The following is a 20,237-nucleotide window of genomic DNA, read 5'->3' on the forward strand; positions in this document are numbered from 1 at the left end:
ATATGAGTCGCCATATCGTGGCCTCCGACAGCTTGCGAAGTATTCAACCGAATACAATTTCAAACCCCTTTATAGGATAATTTGTCGTGCATCTTGTTACTCGTTTTAGACAAAAGTTCTAAGTTTCATCGATTCTCAGATAAACCAAAAACAAAAAAGGAATTCAGAGAAACACGTTTCAAGTTTAAAAAACGGATGGTAGTCATTGAAATCTCCACCCTTGTTGACGCTAAAGTAAATCTGAATCTATACTCAAGCGGTAAAAAATAATAAAACTCGTTACTGATTAGTAATAATATGGATGTATTGTTGATTAATAATATTACTATTAATACTGATCTATTACAAAAAGTACGAGTAAGTAATGAAACCTAAATAAAAAATATTTGAAATGCGGAAAAAAGTGGACAAGAACAAAATTAGCTCACACTTAAAAGGCAGGAAAAACTTATCGTGAATTTCCACAATCCGCGCATTCTCCTATAATGAACAGCAGAGATTTTTTCCACTTAAACTTTTTCACTGTCATCGACACAGTGATAACGAAACTCGCATACGTACGAAGCACAATATAGTCAGATCGTTGTACAAAGATCTCGTATTTGATGAGCAAACAGGGGAGCAGCAGCTTGTAAGCCAGTTGGAAGCTACTGCAAGTCATTTACAGTTTCAACGATCGAGAGATAACTTGAAGTATTTCCGGAGGCATGAATGTATAACATGATCAAACCATTTATAGCAAGTAATTCATTACATTTCATACGTCGTCGGTGTGTGAAATTTCTGGCAAAATCAAGGAATATAAAATATATAATAAATACAAAACATCCTCCCCGCAATCGAGAGGCGAATGCTCGAAGGCGCAAAAGAGGCACCAATCGGGGCTAAACTACAATAGTGCGGAACGAAGCTTTTCTCACCGTCCTTTGGGCGCCAGATCGGGTGCGATTTTACTTACCTATCTCCGAACCAAACTACGAGATACCGGATAACTCCGCACAAGAACCACAAAATAATCTGGATACACTGTAGATTTATCGGTAACAATGTGATTTAATTATCTGGATGCCGATGAATACCGTGATTCTTACAGATTGTATTCCAGATTCACGCACTCACGAGGTGATCCTTGACTCCGTCACGTCAAGTGTAGCTTTTTACGAGTTGGGCATCTTACCCCCTTCCGCCCGTCTTTTTCGGGTTACGCGGACTCGATTTTGAACTTATTTCGCGCCTGGCGCTACAACACGTACACGTGTACGAGGTCCAGATGTATTCACATTTGGTTTGGGCGATGTTTCAATCAAATTAAACAATAACAATTTCTTTCTCACCTACTGTCGATATACGGCGATAGATTGAAATCATAATTCGTTACTTGACCCCCACGTCACTACGGGGTTCATTAAAGGGGATGTAGATTTTCGTGTTGTAAGGTTTTTTGTAATTGAAACTTATGGGAAGTTACTTTTTTTTCAAAATTTATCACTCGGGTGAGTCTATTGATGTCTTGACAGTATGTGGAGCTCAGTTTACGCGCAGCCCGCGTTATCAATGGTGGACCATCTCATCTAACAACCATGGAAAGTCTGGCCTACCTTAAATGTTCGTCTGGAATTTTCCACCGCAATGACACACGTGTGTTTGAATTTATTTCGTTTAATTATATGCCGGTTAGGCTTTCCATTTATTGTTCTATTAATTAAGTTGAGTACAATAAAATGATTGTGTTTAATTGCTCGATTCGTTTATTATAAATGCTGTGTCACGTCCAGGAGTGAGATGAATAAAAGCTGTAAACTGTAAAAAGTAAATGAAAACCTGTGAACTCAGCGCCGCCTTTTGCTATCCAGAGAAGCTGATGGTATCGAGTCAATATTGCTTTAAGTGCTCTATGATAACGATGTGTCTATGAGTAAATATTAATATCTTATTTTGAGGGTGCATGGAAACGCGTGGAAATTATCAGTCTGTAAATTAGTTATAACGTTCTGGGAAGCACATCGCGAGAAATCTGTCATTCGCTGCGTGATACTTTACTAAAGCTCGACTTACAAAACCTTGCGGTGTTTAGGTTCGAGAACTTTGATGATCCGTTCGTGTTGATTCCTCGTGCAGCATGACTCGATCTGCAATTATGTTGTTGTGGGTCGTGCTAACTATCACTACGCGCGATTGAAATAATTCTTTTTACACAACACTTTAATTTAAAATACACATTCATTAACAACAAGATGTTCTTTTGATCGATTTTCAAGGTTTTGGTTTTACAATGTTGTTATTCACTTAATTAGTTGTACCAAAGGTCGAAGGTTCTGAATATGAGCGTTTTATAATTCAACTCAAATGGTCCGAAGTCTTAATTTGTTCCGTTTTTAAATTAGTTCTGTTCTCTCCGGTGTCTAAACTGATTTTCTGTTGCAAGAATCTGGTTTGAAAAAACAATCTTGAATAGTGGGAGTTTTGGAAAAGACTCCCGATTGGTCTTTAGCTACACCGGTGCGAGACAATTGGTCTTGAAGAGGTCAATGTTTCTCCATATTTCAAAAGAATGCCAATAACTCTACAAAATAAGACCGAGATCGAGTAATTGGGACAATTCGTTCCAAAGACATAGCGGTTTTTAGAAAAATGTGTTCGTTTTTCAAGAAATTCGATAACGAGCGATTATACTTTAAAATAACCGTAACTTCGTAGCAGATAATTTTTTTTTTTTCGAAAACAAAAAATCACGGGTCACTTTTTTTTTGTTAAAGAACAAAATATTTCAATTTGAAAGAATCCCGTGACATCACGATTTACCTGCCCGCTCAATTTGAAGTAGATTCATTCTATTATTATACTGTAATTACCTTACTTTTAAAGAGAGATAAATGGCTAACGAGCAGCTATAATATCAGGTCAATTTTCAAAAGAAACGAATACTTTCTCGAGAATTATTGCTGCACTGTATGACGGTGATTTGCAATTAATTTTTTACTTTTCACAAATTCGTGTAAAAATTTCAAAAAATATCGTTCGTTGTCAATTTCCTTTACGATTGAGTATTTAAATACTTTTTTGTAGTGTGCTTCAAGCGTTAAACTGTTGAAAGTATTTGACCGTCTCAAAGCTCGTCAAATTTCTTATCCGGCGAAATACTTTTTATTTGTTATCTCGGGTAAATCATGGTCAAATTCTTTTCTTTCCGTGTACCCGCAACCTCGATCTGACTGTGTAATTCTTCACGGAACCGAACAGGAAATTGGCTAGATCGAATTAGTTTTGTTACTCGTTACAATATTGTAACCACGACGAATGAAACAAGGTCGTGATACGACTACGTGATGACCTTGCCGATTAGTTATTGATATACGTGATGCCTTGCAGCCTGCCCTTTTTTTCGTTGAATTGGACAATTTAAAAGATAACAATCTTTCTACACGCTGTGTCTTCTGCTGTCAAGAAAACACCCCAGAGAAAGCATACTTTTAGTTGTTTTCGAAAAAAAAAAAAAATCTACCTTATTTGGAAACTGTGAAAAAACTGATTGTTTATCCATTGCATTCGCATCCATTTTACATATTCGGAACACTTTCACAGTCAGAGATCTGATTGAGATTTTATGAAACTCTTTCGGACGGAGAATTTCCCAGACATTTGTTCTTACGTAGTCAAAATATTTTTCTACCAGGGAATTCATAACGAAGACGAGGAATTTTTGAGGCTAAAATCGATCGTAAAATTCAAAACTCAAGAGACTCAACAACGTCGGAAAATTGGTTTTCAACGCAAAAATACGTGTTTTTACGAAAAATATCTCAAGCTTGCGTGCAAGTTTGATTGAAACCTGAAGCGAGATTGAGAACGGCATATGAGTAGAAAAAGACAGCGATAGGAAAAAGAGAGAGAAGTTTCTTCAGCTTTATCGGCATCAAAAGACGTTCCACATTTCTGCTTTAGATAAACATGGTACCCGATTTTCTTATCACTCCCTAGAGGATCGCTTATGGATGAGCGTACGCGTTGCTTTGTTAAACAAGGCAAAAACATATATCCGAATACCACTGCGATGCAATAGGAATGCCCTAGTCGATCTGTAACTATGTTTGCATCAATACCTAGAAAACGGAATTAATGGTGAAACTACGCAGTAATTTTAGTCGATTTTCTTTTCACAGATGTTTATGTTAAGCTGATGAATAAGAAAAAAATTTCGAAAAGAGAATAAAATATCGACAACACAATATTTTGATCATGTTCGATGGTTCCTCCAGTAATTCAATTTATTTTTAAGGTCATGAAAAGTATTACGAAAAATACTATTTTTTACGGCTTTTTGTTTGTGGTTTTAAAATTACAATATCATCCAGCAAAAAAAAACATTTTCCGATAAATACATGGCACTTATGTAACATTCTGCACTGTAATAGGCTTATTGTAAAATTGTAACAACGCCGTTTATATCGCTCATATGATTTCGCAATTATGTTTGTAACAGCTAACTATAGCTGTAGTAAGTCTGTTTATAGACACGTTTCCCACGTACTCCATTGCAAAGACGAGTAGATCCGGTTCCATGAAATCTTTGCTATAGTCTGTTTATCTAACAACAAGTGACAGCTATATCTAATGTGACATTTGTTACGACATATTTAATGACATCAGGTTTAAAACATTCACGGCTCGAACAAAAATTGGTGGTCAACGAAATATCTGTCGGTATTTTCGAAGTGACGTCTTTACAAACTGTCGTTTGAAAAACTTTGGATTGTATTTAAAAAATCCAATCTTCCTGTGTCTGAAGCAGAAATATACAAAATAATCGGATCATATTTTTTCCAGCTTATCAAAGGAGCGACAGTTGAATATTCATAACTGTTGCATCGCTTTCATTGACTAACAAAAATTCAGGGTTATACTTTGGACAATATAGATTAAGGAACAATCGTTGTTATGTATAAGGTCTAACGATAAATGGTGCCAAGAAGACTTTTGCATTTTTCAATATTTCTCGATAAAATGTATAGGTGATACTCTTGAAACGTGACACTCTTAGAGAAAAAATAGCTTGATAGTGAACGATTCAAGAAAAGTATTTATTCTGAGATTTGAGATGGGTTTATTTTGGACTAGAGTAAAAATGGAAGATGAATTATTTTAAATTAGTATTTTATTTATTAGTATAGTATTGTTGTTAAAACGAATCCTGGAAATTACAGGAATAGTTTTCAGAGCACGTTCGGAAAAAACTAGGATTTTACTACGCCGGTATCACAGATTAATTTTTTGTTTAATCGAAATAGAAAAAACAAAAAGTGTGATCCAATTATTTTTTGTTTTTCTGGTTTATAGGTATATTATATAATATTTTCATACCAATCGATTTAGCTGCCGACAATTTCGAACCACTGCAATATCTTTCTTTCATCAAAGTTGCATCCATATCTTAAGCATTCCGGGTAATCTAGGGTGAGTTGTATGACTAGTTTTTGAAAAATTTTATTTTTAAAGAAAATTCACGTACTCGTTTTTCCTTCAACTTCGTATTTCTTATAGCTCGCAATAGTGAACGGGGCAATAAAATCGTCACTAACCTTCTCACGTATGTCGTGTGCGGGTAAAGCTATGCTCGATGACCTTGGGTCTCGTGTGATGTAAATTCATAACTCAACATTAGGAAAGAAGTTGAAGTATTGGAACATAAGCGGAACTTTCACTCTGATTCATGCTTATTTCCTCAATCGCGGTAAGTGTCACAAGATCATTGAACGATATTCCGGACCAAGTTCATTGCGTTTGTAATTGGATTTTCAGAGTGTTCACACTCGTTGAGTAACACTGCAATTACACCTTCTTGGTATTGTATCTACCGAATGTACAGCATTCACTCGTCGCTTGTCGTTAGCCGTGTCGTTGCAGATCAAAAGTCATTGATTATTGATTAATAGCGAAAAAAGAAGTAATTTACCAAGTTAAATCTGCTTTGCATCCTGCCGTGTCGTTAATGTTTCATTAAAAACTACGAAAAGGAAGTTGTTGCTGCAAAACGATACCAAATACAGCACGTATGTAGTTACATTAGAATTAACCTTCGACGAACACTTGCTTCTGTGAAAATTTTTTCTCTGCTATCAACTGCGATTTCTCTAATTCATGAATTATGAATTTTTCTATATTCGTGAAGATTGTATTGTATGTTACATATGGTGCATTCCACGTCTTCACCCTCATAATCATTGTGCTACCCGAACAAACTGTATTATTTTTTATTTTAGCTTTTGTTTTTTACGGAAATTTTTTGTGGGTACAGTAGAATCTCAAAAATACCTATATTCATTTTTTTAAATATTGTTCTGAAGGATCCCTAGCGAGTAGCGATTGTCGCCAGTCGTGAAAAAACCCATGGATAGTAAACATTTTCCTTGACGGGTCTAGAGAACTACAACATTTGTTGTTCGACGAAAACGAAAAAATATCGTTTTTTTTTTATCGATTATTAAAATTGAATCTCAAATGTTTTTCGGTCAGCGAAAATTCTTTCAAATTTCCTTAAAAAGCGGAGTTCCTAGTATTTTGAATTTGAAAAAAAATTTTAAAATAGCAACTTCATTTAAACCTTTACATTCATTTAAAGATTACATTTTTCCACGCTTTGGTCGAATAGGAAATATTCTAGGTGTCCAAGAGGTTGTTTACTATCACGGATCCTGTGCCAAAATAATTGATATAAAATACAGCATTTTTGGTATTTTTTCATATATTACAATTACAACGTATTTTTCACGTATTACGATAGTTATTGCACCAGAAGATTTTTCAGGAAATTGAAAAAAAATTAAAGTAGGTGTTTTTCAGGTCCTACTATATCCACACAAAATTTAGAAAAAAATGAAAAATATGAGGTTTAAAACTTTGTTGAAGCGACATGGAATGCCCTATATGTATACTATCAAGAAATGTCGCCCAATATGCTAAACGTTTAGCGTTTAGTAAACAAAACACGAAATATGTGTATGTATAAGAGGCACGTATTGAAAAACATAAACCTATACTTAGATTACTACAAATTTAATGATCATTTTATTTTAATCAACAAATTCTTCGATATAAATGATTAATTAATTCTCACGTCTTTACGAAATAGCGTTGAATATACGTTACGTAGGTACATGCAATATTATTCATGGTGGCGACAGACCGGGAATTTTACCGTGATTTCATCTATCCGGAAAAGACAGGGAATTGTAACGGTCCACAGGAAAAAACGTATGTTTTTCATAAATAATATTGTTAGTCGCATTCCATCGCGGACTGTTTGTAGAGTTCATCGAGACCTGGACAACTTTCGAACATAACTTTCGTCTATCTGTAAGAGTTTAGTCAGCGTTCGCACAACTGTGTGGTGCCTTTCCGATTTGGCGTACAAGTATCGTTATATCTCCAAAACTATTGATCTCGTTGTAACGAAACATAGCCTACAACCTAACCAGACGTTGTGGTTATCCAGAGAGAAAAAAGGAATGAAGATCGGTTCAGTAATTCTGGAGTTACGAGCGAAAATACGGACGGACGGACAGAGATACGTAGAGATTATATTCCTTAATCCTTAGTGTTGAATCTTTAGATACTGATAAATTATGAAGAATCGAGATCTCGCGACGATATTGGACTTTGAGTTTCTGGATTCGGCTATAGTATCACATACATTTTTTCCAAAAAAATTATGGTATCGTACTTTTAGAATAAACTCATTTTTCACTTTGGAGTAACATGGATCCATGTAAATTGTTCAAATGATTTATACAGTATTTTGTTACGAAAGCTATACGATTCAATAAATCGCGAACGGCACGCTTACTTTTTTCGCTGAAACGTGATGAGCATTTTGAATTTTCAAGGTCAAACATTTTGAACAATCAGTGACTCGAGATTGGATCAAGTGTTAAATCTCAAACAAAAGTAATGGGAGTTAGTTTAAATCGATACTGAAATGAGGAAAAATCACCGAAATCGAAAGTGGACAGGGTTGATCGTATGTCGAGTTGTTATGGAATGCCCCAAAGACACGGTGAATCACGTGATATATGTGTTGAGAATTGGAGGAACTCAGTTAACACAAAGTTCATCCCTTCAGCCCGTCAGAGCAGCTATGAGACCCCTCCGAATCAATACTACTATGGCATGAATTGTGTGTGTGACTTAAGGGTATGCGGTACTCCCACCCTTACCGACCGAGAAAACTACCCCTTGTTTTTCACGTATCAAATAAACAAATGAACGGGAACGTTTCTCTTTCGTAGCGGGATTTAAGAACCTTACTAATATCCCGAAAATCATCAAAAAAAAAACGTGTGGTTTTAATTTTAATAAAATATCCAATTCCGTCAAGCCAAATGGAGAATATTGAATACAATCAACGTTGGAAACTGTCTTGAATGTCTGTCGGTACGAATTGCTTGCTATGGATGGTTTATCACACTACAAACTCATGCTTTCGCAAATATTTCAAGTTATCTCTTAATCGCTGTAACTGCAAATGACGTGCATATTCCGTAAACATATATGGCTCACACGCTGGCGCTTCACTGTTTGCTTATCAAATATGCGTTATTTTACAACGATTAAATCGTATTCTGCTTTGAGCGTTTACGTTTTTCATTATCACTGTGTCGATGACAGTGAGACAGTTTCGTCGGAAAGAAATTTTTGCTTTTCATTGTATGCATACAATGTATATCATGTGCACCTAAGGAGGTGAAGGAACCTGCGTAGCAGAAACCACATCCATACATGTACATATTTAGCGATGCGCAGTTGAAGTTGTACTATGAATCAAATTTGATAATGATTTAAAAAGAACGAGAAACACTTCGTCGTCAACGAGAAATTAGCACGTCATTTTGCCATTTTTCGCCAAAAAATCGAATCGATTGGTGTTTGTTTTATTCAAAAGTATGTAGATCGAGCTTTATTGGCATATTTTTTAATTTTTAAACAGACAATGAGTGGCATTGTCATTGACAATAACGTCTACCATTTTAATCAGTGACATTTTTACGGCGCCCACGGTGTCTCAGTCCACAGCAACCTAAAACCCATGCAGGACACTTTGACACCCCGTTTGTTTGCGAAACGACCTCTTCGCACACGACACGATTACACACGCAAATTATAATCTACACGATACTTTCGCACATGGTATTATTGTACGTGAAATATTTGCACGCCGGATTTGTTATCAGGTGTGCTTTAGCCGAAAGCTACCCAACTCTCCCGATCCTTACGAAAAATCGCAAAAGATGATTATGATAGAGTTGGGTACACTCATTTTTTCTCTTCTTAACGCAGTGCCGCGGGTAAAAGCTTCGTTTGCAATATTGCTGAGTGCAAAAGTGTCGTGTGCATCGAAGTGCAAAAGTGCGGTAGGCAAAAATTACCGTGCGTAAATAATACCCTCTCCAAATACACCTCGACAGATTTACTTTGTGTTTTTAGAAAGTATTCTTGTATTACCGATCCTCTTTGCCACGATCCTCCATTTTTTTTTTTTTTTTTATATTATTCGTCGTATTCTTTTAGTAATTTAATAAAAAAAAAAGGGGGGCGCAAATGTGGACGAAAGATCAACGGTAGCTATTTCATTGAAACGAAAAATGTGATTATGGAAAAGCATATAAACTATGTAAGAATAATGTCTCTAAATGTGAAGTAAAACTAACGTATTTTCTTGATATACACGTTTTATGAAGAATTCATTTTTTCTAAAGAAAAACAAGCGGTACTTTTCATCACTTTGTTACAACTGGCCTGCCAGTACCACGTTTCTCCCATTATTTCCGATCATTTATTACCTATTATTTAAACAGTATACTTACAAACTCTTCCACATTCTTTACAGTAACCTTGTAATTTCATTCCTTTCCTCTTATTTCCATCCTGCCTGATGCACGCTAACAATAAGACGAATGCAAACGGCATTCTCATTTCTCTTACTCGTTATCAGCTAATTTTGTTCCCCACTATTTATTTACTGTTGCATCTTTCCGGCATTTATACTATCTGTCTCAGATACACTGCTATCTCAACTTCAAACTAGTCAACTTCGAATATATTTCTCAACAAAACCAATTCCTAATTCCAAATACCAAATCCATATCATATACGGTAATCAAAATGACACTTTCTTCAATAAAACGCTCTTACACTGCTGAATAGAACTTGAATAAATCATTGTTATATTGAAATATTTCGTAAAATGCTTCCTTCATTTTTCATGACACGGTTTCGTGTTGCATTAATTTATTCATTTTATAGCAATTTGTATAAAATCTTCCATAAGCGTCCTATGAACTTTGTTGGAGTACTTCGAGTTCATGAATCTTTTTCGAGAGAAGCATACGGTCGAAGAAAACGGGCATGGTAGTTTTAATGCCCATCATTTGATTGTAAAATCGTCTAAATTTCAGATCTTTTTCATCCAGCAGTTTCCGAGATCATCGCAAGATTTTCTCACCGTTTGACGTTATTCGAAAAATTTGTGTTTCGAATACTTGAGGTTCAAAAATGTTTCATCGAAATTAGAAAAAGTAATTCGCCATCGAAGCCAATACATACATTTCTCGTATCACCGTAGATGATGAAAAGTAAAAACGCACCATTTAGCGACACGTTCAATTGACTTTATACACAACAAAATCTTAAATGAAATTATATAATCTATTACACAACTGATAGAATTATATTTACTTAATATATAATAATTAATAATATGTACGTTATTACATTTAATTTCTGATCTGCTACTAAACCCACGTCGAAATTTATGAACGATCTTTAGGATTTGATAGAACATGCTGTGCATAACGTTCGGTCGAATCGATTAAGGTACATTTGTACTCAAAATCATTTGGGCCGATTTTCAATAAGAACCGCGTTTAAAAGTTTTAAAAAAATTTCTTGAAAACGGGTACGGAAATTTTTATACAAAGCCACAAGGGTTTTCTCAGAACTTTTTTCGTGGATCACCTAGATTTGAAACTACGTCAATCTGTAAACTCTCGAATCACTGCAGCACTTGATTTATTAAATCTAAAAACATTCGCGGCCGACCGTTTTAACAGATCGTGTGAAAAGTGAATTTTGACATCTTTCAGTTGTACAGTCACTAAGTTGTCTCTCAGTATTTTTTTTTTTTTTTAATTCGATCCTGAGAAAGTTATTTTATTCAATTTTTGGTGTCACTTCTTACACTGAAAATCACGTTTAATTTGTTTCAGAGAAGCCATTTCGCCGGAATGTCAAAATAAAACCCTCTTTTCAACCAGCCGTCGTGTCAATTGCGTAAGTATATGTAAATCATCATATATACTTGTAAATATACATGTAAATTCATGTACAAAATACCCGTTAAAAAGTATCTTATTACGTTACCTGAGCCAATGGTACTGAACGCGTATGAAAGAAGAACCCTATTATTTGACATAAATGTGAAAAAATTCAATGGGAAGAGGGGTGCGCAACGGAACTCTCTTTGTACCGAAACGGGCGAATATGGTGAAGAAAACGTCAGTCCTTGGAACTGACCCAGATTTATCATTCAAAATCGTTTCTTTTCGGACTTTTACTTATTGAATTGAGTACAAAGATTGCTCACAATCAGCTTAACAAGCGCTTACGAAGGTAACTTCCAAATAGTGAGAGTATATTATATCAATTACGCAGTACACAAGCTTTTGAAAATACTTAGACAAAGTAATATTACTCACGGTAAGATTACATTGCGTCGAGGTTTTGAAATATTCTTAGAAACACCACGTTTAATAAATGATACTCATTGAAAAAAAAGCGGTTTCACCAAAAACCCTTGCTTTTTTCGGCAAGGCATGATCCGCACAGTATCTAAGCCGTTTTTTTGCGAACTTGACAATTCAGGCGAAGCTTAATGGAACGTCGTCTCGATGAGAATAATATTTTTTACAAATTTCTACACAACTCAAATACAAATATAATTAATAAAATAAAACAAATACAAAAACAACACAAATACTTGCAAACGATTATGATGGTGGAAAAATATGTTCTCAACGTCGTTGCAGATTTTTTTCTCAATGCCACGTTTTTGCAAAGTCAAACGTGTATGGAACTCCGTTTGCAAATGCCTAATAAGTTATTAGATCACAATTTGTACAGTAACTTTGATTTCCCACGCTACTGTAAAAACTGTCCAATAGGTAGAACTGTGTTCGACAAAATTTGCAACGAAGAATATGGCTTCGAAAAAACATCTCATTTCACGTTAATCACACCGATAATTCAGCAGATATTAAAGACGTTCAAACGATATAGAATTATAAATCGGCACTTGTCTGTGACATTGTTATGAGTTATGGATGAATTTTTTTTCATCTCGTCGTACGAACAAAGACTTCATCATTTGAGAAAATGTTACGATTCCCGTGAAAAAAATATTCGAAACGTATAGAATTTTTGGGATTGGACAATATTATCATTGTCCCTTGCAAAGATGAGTAATGAAGTAGCGTAATTTGAAATGATATCATCGAATATATCGAATGCCATTGAGAAATTTTTTATTGATTATATCAAACTTCTTGTATGCTGTAATCCGTTGCAGTGTAAATAAATTTTTTTAGAGATTATACAACGAATATTTACTCACAATAATATTTAAGTGGCTCTTGACATAATTGACACCAACAAATCGATACGATCCAACCGGGAATCCCGCTTCTTCACCCACCGCCAACTAACCTTGCACTAAACTGAGCCACCGCGTCCATATTCAGCACCATCCGTTTCGCAACAACAATGCCAATTTATGGGTACCGATTAAATTTAGACCCCTTGATTTAGTTTCAAATAAACAAATTGCCCTGAAATGATAACAGCTACTTAAATCTGGGCATATTGTATGAAAAGGATGATTACTTTTTTTCCCGTCTCATTATCTTGACAACATGATGTTTATGTTGGTGACATTAATACAACGATGCGTTTTCAGGGATAATTGTAACTTCGCAACTCTAGGATTGTCTTGAACTTGAGTGACAGTATTTAAACAATACCTGCTCACAATTTACAAAAGAAGCGTAAACGAATGGAAATCAAAACTCCTCTGTAATATTTCTGTAATATTACAAAAGCATTTCATAGTGAAACTGGGATATCGGAATCCTTGCAAAATTATGTCGCAGTAATATTTCCGCAATATTTCGTGCTGATTCACGTTAACTATCCTAGTCATTACGTTCCTGCATGGTTACTAAACACAGTTGCGTTGAGATGGCACCAACGCGAAGGGGCGAATTCCGTGGGTGCTGCAACAGGGCCCAGATTTTATCTGATACATTCTCAAACGTCGAAACAAGGTTGTGAATGATCGTCAACTAATCAATTATCCTAGAATACTTAGTCGAAAAACATACGATTGCATTTGCAAACCTTGCCACTGTTCCAATTTGCATTGAAAATTGTGTATAAATCACGCAAAATAACCTTTTAACTTCGAAATTAGATATTTTTTCATAGTATCGGTTGTCCTCAAGTTGTTCTGTAAACTTCAGAATCCTTATGAAACACATAATGTCGAGCCCACTGAAATCCGTTCATTATTCAACTTGAATTTACCTGCAGGAGCATAGTTTTGCATTAATATAAGATCTTGTGTTGGAATCGGAATCTTAATGTTTTTTTTTTTTGGGTGTGGGGTTTCATTTCCAGCCCTATGAAACCATTCGTGAATTGTTCCGAGGCTGAAGTTGGCAACGATAACGCGACGATGCACGTTTATGAAAAACTGTTTATTCGTACCTTTAAGATTATCTGAAATTTATAAAAGCTCTGTAAAGCAGAAAATAATCATATTTTGAAAAGCAAACCCCTTAAAATTCATTCTAAATTTGCAAAGCAACCATTTTTTATTTTTTTTTGCAATGTTCAGTCAAGCCAACGTTACTAACTTCATCCTCGTGAATCATTGGAGTCTGACGGGAACTCTAGCAAAACCAGACATCCTATATTAAATGGATACAGTCCTTTAGCCCTTACGGCAAAGTTCGTGGTTGAGTGGCTCGCAGTGTCAAGTAGAACCTGTAAGTAAACTCGATTAATTCTGAAATCTGGCTCCGTAGTCTAATCATAAACTTTTGTCAAACCTGTTATTTTTTTTTCACCCAACCGACTCGAGTTTCATTAAAGCGCTCGCGCAACATACATTTTCAACACGTTTTAACATTCAATCGGTTAATAATAATATCTTGCCTGAGACGAGCCCATTGCAGTTTATCAATTCAATGGTTTTCATAATTTCGAACTAATTATACTTGACGCGAGGAGCTGCACTTGCACTCTGAAAGGTAATAAATAATAACCTCGTGTGTTGTTTACCTACGACTTGATACTGGTATTTTATATAGGCTCATTTCACGCGGCTGCCACGTGTATAGATAATAATTAAAACAGCAGTAATAACATTATTTTTATCTAGGTACTTCAAAATTTAGAAACTAAAAAATCGTACTCGAAATGCGATTTTCATTATAATTCAACTCTTTGATCGGCAGTAATATTCAGTATTGAAGATCAATTCAGAATCACATGCTCACGTTTCATCAATTTTCGAAGTGTTGTAATTTTATATTTATCATACCAATGTTAGATTATTACTTTCTGAGACGTAATTTTCTTGTAAAATATGATATTTTTTCGTTTCAAATTCTTTATTACACAGAAAAAAACCTGTTAGATTTATATGTGCAACGGTAACTGTATGGACTGCGCTTTTTTGGAGTAACGATTACTGGGATCGTGGTACATTTGACACGTTCGAAAAACAATTTCAACATATTAATTAGTAATTCTCACAGCAATGCCTGTAATATTCACACCAAAGAAGTGCTGTCTATACAGTTACCGTCACGCGTGTAAGTCACACAGGTGTTTTTCAGGGTATTTTTATAATTTTTTTATTTAAATTTTGCACACATTTGTCAGAGTTTTTTCTTTTTTTTTATGGGTTTAATTTTTTTCTTCAAACCGAGTGTGACCTTTAATATTGGTTTAAATTCAAGGCACCTTATCCCATTAAATTTTGACGTACAACACATAAAAAAAAAGAAGTATAACATGTCAACAATCTGTACAGAAGGTAATAAAATAAGCAAAGCTAGCGGACTCGAAAGGAAAAAAAAGATCATAATATAACCTCACTTTCTTCTTTTAAAAATTGAAATTGATCTTCTCATTCAAAATCTAATATGACCAAAATAAGAATAGAAGTGATATTCGAAGCAGGTAACTATTAAGTTTAATCATAGTTATCAATATTAGATTTTCTGGTAATTGCAACATAAGATCTGTTTGTATAGTTAATTACAGGGTTTCAGTTAAATAAAACCTTAAGAGAAATTTGTTGCTATGCCACCATAAAATTATCGTAGTAATCGCAAGAAAACACAGTAAGCGTGATCATAATCTACAAGAATAGTAACTGGACCTAGATTTTGCGGATACATCTACAAGATTCCTTTTCATTTTGTACTCAGAACTATATTTCTCAGTTATGGTAAAAAAAAAAACAAAAGAGTTGAGTACCGTACAGTTGTCCGTATTAAAAAAAAATTTCATTCATAGTTTTTCCCTGTATTATATCCGCGTAAGGATAAGTAATTTCACCAATACTGCGTACATTTAGAATGAGTGTAATACTATCTGGGTACTGCATTTAGAAAAACGAAATGACAGTTTAATTTTTGGCTAGCAAATGGCTATTGTTGTTCTAATTCAACAGCATACAGAGGCAAGGAAGCTATACTGTGTATAAAATATTACGTGATGTTCGGCCCTATTAATCAGATAGATTCAAAGGACCAGTTAACGTAATAACGCTACTTCCATATATTCTCCTTGTTTCGAACAACGGATGAACGCTTTAACGTCGTATTGAGATCAGCACCTAGCACTCTAGTGCCGTACCTAAAATCTGTTGTGCTGTCAAAGATGAGGGGAATCCGATAGAATGACGGTAACGAAAATTAAATTGAATTCTACGCATAGAAAACTGTACAAATGCTTAACACGTGACGGAAAGACAATTTTACGAATCAGTGTAACAGAAGAAATCAGTGTGCCTGGAACATTTATCAATCACTTTTGTTCGACAACTCAAGTTGTCACAGATGCCGAGGTTTGGTGACAAATTTTTAGTGGCATATTCATTGAAACTTGCCAAGCTGCCAAGGGTAAAAATAGTATATTCTCTGTTAACTTGAGTCGACTTTGGATACGTGCCGCGATAATGTAAGAAAACCATACAACAAAGCTCGCATGCGTCAAATAATTTCATTCCATAACTTGATCGTACCAAATCACGATCAGATTTTCGTTTGCTCGTCGGGTTCGCCAACTCGAAAAAATGTCTCTAATTTAAAAAATTCATGAAATTTCACGCCCTACTGAGGTAAAGAAATTAAATAGATAAATTAGTTGATAACTATTACGTTGAAGGGCCATGGAGGTCAAGGTCAAATGCGGTGCACTTTGGAAGGGTTGCTTTACACCAACCTGATCAGGTCCAGATCATGCGTGCTCTAGTAGAGTTTGCCTTATCTACATTTTAAGAGGCTGGTGTGAAACAAGACTCAGAGCACCCCTGACTTGTCGCTGATCAGAATTGATTCACTGACTGCATCATATTTTACAGTTTCTTTCCTCTTCGATAATGAAATTGTTTCAAACTTTGGCAAACGATAGTATTTGCTACTGTACTTGTGTGATTTAAGCAACGCCAAACAGTAACATAATATTGTTTTTGTATTATGCGTCAGTAATGTCTCAAAATGTATTGCTGTAATTGAATTACCGCTGATTGCAAAAATAGACTTTCTGCCGATGTTCGTGCGTAAAACAAAATAGTTCTTGGATTTTTTTGGTCTGTATCGAACGTAGAAATACGCTATCTGCAACGTTTGCAAGTCAATAATGTGTAGGATCTGTTAATAGGCAGAATAGGTGGCAGTTTACTCGATCGGTAATGACTGATTATAATACCCTCCTAATTATGATAATTTTGCATAATTCGTCCCAACTTTGTACGCGATCCGTTAAAATACTTTTTTACCATTTTACGACAATTTAGTACAGTTGGAAACAGGGAGGATAGAATAGTCGTGCTATACGTGTTGCGGACAGGTTTTATTAGACTGACTGGGATTAGGTGTGATTCGTCCGTATGCACACTCTTGCATTTACCCCGCACAGCCTGTACGCACATATTTTGTTACAAGTTTTCGTGATGAAGAACAAAGTTTGAAGTATGATAATGGTCGAAATGCGATTTTTTTTTACAATCTTTCCACTTGCACCGTTGGAGCGACGCTCCTACGTGACCTGACACTTGATCTTTGAATCATACTGCTCCTGAGGGTTTCGCCACGCAGTGATGCTCGCATGGAACCTCGAACACTTCCATGAGCCAAAGAACGAATCATAGGTGGTGGAACTTCTTCATCGTCAGCTTTCCTGTATGAAGAAATTGTTACATAAATATTGCTACCAAACGATGCAAACTTGCACAAAATTAAGACCTGCTGTTTCCGAGAAAAAGAGTTTTGTAAATTTTACCAGGTATCTCCACACGGATACCAAACCAAACTCTCTGATTACACAGATCAATGCTTGTACAAATTTAAGAATCAAAATTTTCAACTTTGACAGACCCGACAAAGTGTTGACTGAAATCTCGTTAAATATAAAAGGCTGAAGACCAGAAACGCGTAACCAGCGGCGTTTCGACTGAAAACGGGTTTGCCACCATAAAGACATGCAGCAATTTTGAAATTCGAGCTCCAAAATACGAAAATTCCATTGCATTTTGCCAGCATGGCGTAAGTGACAATATTTGAAAAATAATGTTACGCCAGAGCTCTAATATTAAAATTACTATTAAAGCTTTTATGACAAGATACCCACTTTTTAAGAGTTACGCCCTTCTGGTCCTCATTCTACAGTATTTTGAAATTTCGTGAAATCTATTGAAATCCCAACAAATCTTGTGAAATCATCGGAAATTTTTGCAATATTTGACATCATATGAAATCCCTCAAATTTTATAATGAAATCTAGTAAAACCTGACGTGAAATTTTCTCCATACTTCTTATGAAACTGCTTCGTAATAAAATGCTCTTAGCAATCACTTTTTTTAAGTTGAGAATAACTTGTTGAAGTTTGAAAAATTTAGCCCAATCAAAACGGTCGGAAAAAAACGTATGGATTTACTGGTACAACGGTAGTTGTACTGCATGGACAGCACTTTTTTGGAATAGAAATTACATGGAGTAGAAAATCATTTATTAGTATGTTGACGTCACGTTCGCGAGTGTTCTTTAAAGTTGTCAAATCCCACAATTATAGTAATTTTTTCTCTAAAAAAGTGCGTTCGTGTAAATCCAACGAGTTTTTTTTTCCGTGCCACGTGATTCACGTCACTGATGTACCCGAAGCTAACCTAACGTCAACCTATCCCATTCTATAACTAAGTAACTATTCAAGAAAAGCATTTTGATCCTGCGTCAGAAATGTTTACGTACTTTGCCAAGCAAGGCATGTCCCATATACCCTGATCCTTTCCAAAATCTTCACCGTCCTGCAGCGTCTGTGGGAGTTCTTTGTCGAGAGTCTCCGGTAAGAAGAGAGCCAGTCCTCCGCCAAGTATGGCGAGGATGCCGAGGACTAATAGCGGCACTATGGGTGACAAAACAGCCATGTAAACGATGAAGGGTGCAACAATGCTGGAGACGTAACCCATTATATGAATCAGAGCAACACCCTGGGCTCTGACAACAGTAGGCAGAAGTTCGGCAGCATATTGCAGTCCGATATTGTAAGATATGTTTACGCAGAATCGTCCCATTATAGCCAGACTCGCTGAATAAATGCCTGTGGGTGTTAAAACACGATGTTAATAAAAATGGGCTCGAGTCAATTGGTTTCGAAAAAAGAGTCACCTATTCTCGTGTGGCAAGAGAAACTTTGAGAAACTTTTAAGTTCCATTATGGATTGCAAGTGCATACCATTACTAGACGTCATAATGCTACGATACGCCTCCGTTTCCGGTCCTAATATGTAAAAGAGTAAATTTAAGATTACCTGTTGGAACAGCGCAAGCCCATAGGCTGAAAATTCCGGAAAACACCATTGAACCGCAGGCTAGCCATCGACGACCCCATTTGTCAAGAAGAACCGTAAGCAATGTGTCGGCTGGAAGTTCTGTGGCGGAAGCTACGGTGAATGTCATGAAAACATTCAAACCCAAGCTGCCAACGTTCCGAACATGTCCATCGAAGACCAAAGATATCGCCATCCTGAAATTAGATTCACGAAGATGCATAGGAAAGAAATACATCGTTGCTAGAAATAATTGTGTCAAGCCGGATCCATTTACTGTCGCCAGCTACTGAGTTTTTACTATTATATATGGAAAATACACGGAAATGGTATATTGTCTTACAGGTGCAGAGAGTAGGCGGCTTCTGACGAGCTTGCACTTTGCGGTGGAAGCCAAGGCAAGCCAAGCTCTGTAAAAGCACGTGCCAGATATCGCATATCCACTAATGTAACACAGGCTTTGTTTGCGATACCTGTTTGAAAATGTCTAGTCTCAACGCCTGTGAAGCGTGCGTAAGGTAGCCTAGTTCCAAAGAGTGCAGGGAAACAATGGTGATGAATGCACAGAGGTGAAATACCCGATTTTTCACACGAACGTATTTTCTTGCATACGCGCACTTTCAAATCACCAAATTTTACGTACTGTGTCATTGAGTGTAGTTCAGTTATGGAGATTAGTAAGAATAGATGTAAGCGCTGTAATCACACGAGTCAGATATTGTCCATTTGCAGGTGTAACGCTAAAGACAGCGTGCAAAATTGGGGTTAGGTAACTAACGCTCAATGACACGGTGCGTGAAATTGAGATATTCGAAAGTGCGCTTGCGCCGAAGTAACCCTAGTGTGTAATATACAGAACGCATACAGCAATTCAATCGCGCGCATGCACCAACGTTGGTTTACGGCACCATTTGGAAATCGGTGACCTTCTGCACGCTCCACAGGTTTCAAAGATCGAAATTTCGAAGCAGGTATAGAAAAAAATTTCGTGTGTAGCTCGTGTCACTTACTGAAATGTCGCTTACTCTCCGCACTTGTTACAGAATATACTATTCTGAAAGGTTGGAAATG

At 36.0% G+C, this 20,237-nt stretch overlaps 3 protein-coding genes across 4 annotated transcripts in view; 1 reads left to right on the forward strand and 2 right to left on the reverse strand.

Moving 5' to 3' along the window:
- The window catches only part of LOC107218374 (carcinine transporter), a 37,066-nt gene extending 21,486 nt beyond the window's left edge, over positions 1-15,580 (reverse strand). The window contains exon 1 of the mRNA XM_015656223.2: positions 12,662-15,580. The gene's annotated coding sequence lies outside the window, so the exon portion shown is untranslated. The remainder of the gene's footprint in view (positions 1-12,661) is intronic.
- Positions 9,251-20,237, reverse strand: part of LOC107218373 (organic cation transporter protein) — a 31,986-nt gene continuing 20,999 nt past the window's right edge. The window contains exons 6-9 of one of the 2 annotated variants that reach the window (XR_006903902.1): positions 19,149-19,363; positions 18,589-18,937; positions 17,203-17,520; positions 9,251-9,261 (exon numbers count right to left, since the gene is read on the reverse strand). Coding sequence is in view for 1 of the 2 variants with exons in the window: in XM_015656221.2 (XP_015511707.1) it covers positions 17,343-17,520; positions 18,589-18,937; positions 19,149-19,363 (742 nt within the window). In the remaining variant the exon portion in view is untranslated. Of the gene's footprint in view, positions 9,262-17,174; positions 17,521-18,588; positions 18,938-19,148; positions 19,364-20,237 lie in introns of those variants that run through there. The other variant, XM_015656221.2, reaches the window with a different exon arrangement.
- The window catches only part of LOC107218375 (centaurin-gamma-1A), a 67,454-nt gene continuing 58,504 nt past the window's right edge, over positions 11,288-20,237 (forward strand). The window contains exon 1 of the mRNA XM_046737408.1: positions 11,288-11,322. The gene's annotated coding sequence lies outside the window, so the exon portion shown is untranslated. The remainder of the gene's footprint in view (positions 11,323-20,237) is intronic.

The sequence above is a fragment of the Neodiprion lecontei genome, chromosome 4, assembly GCF_021901455.1.
Source record: "Neodiprion lecontei isolate iyNeoLeco1 chromosome 4, iyNeoLeco1.1, whole genome shotgun sequence".
In the NCBI taxonomy this organism is placed as follows: Eukaryota; Metazoa; Arthropoda; class Insecta; order Hymenoptera; family Diprionidae; genus Neodiprion; species Neodiprion lecontei.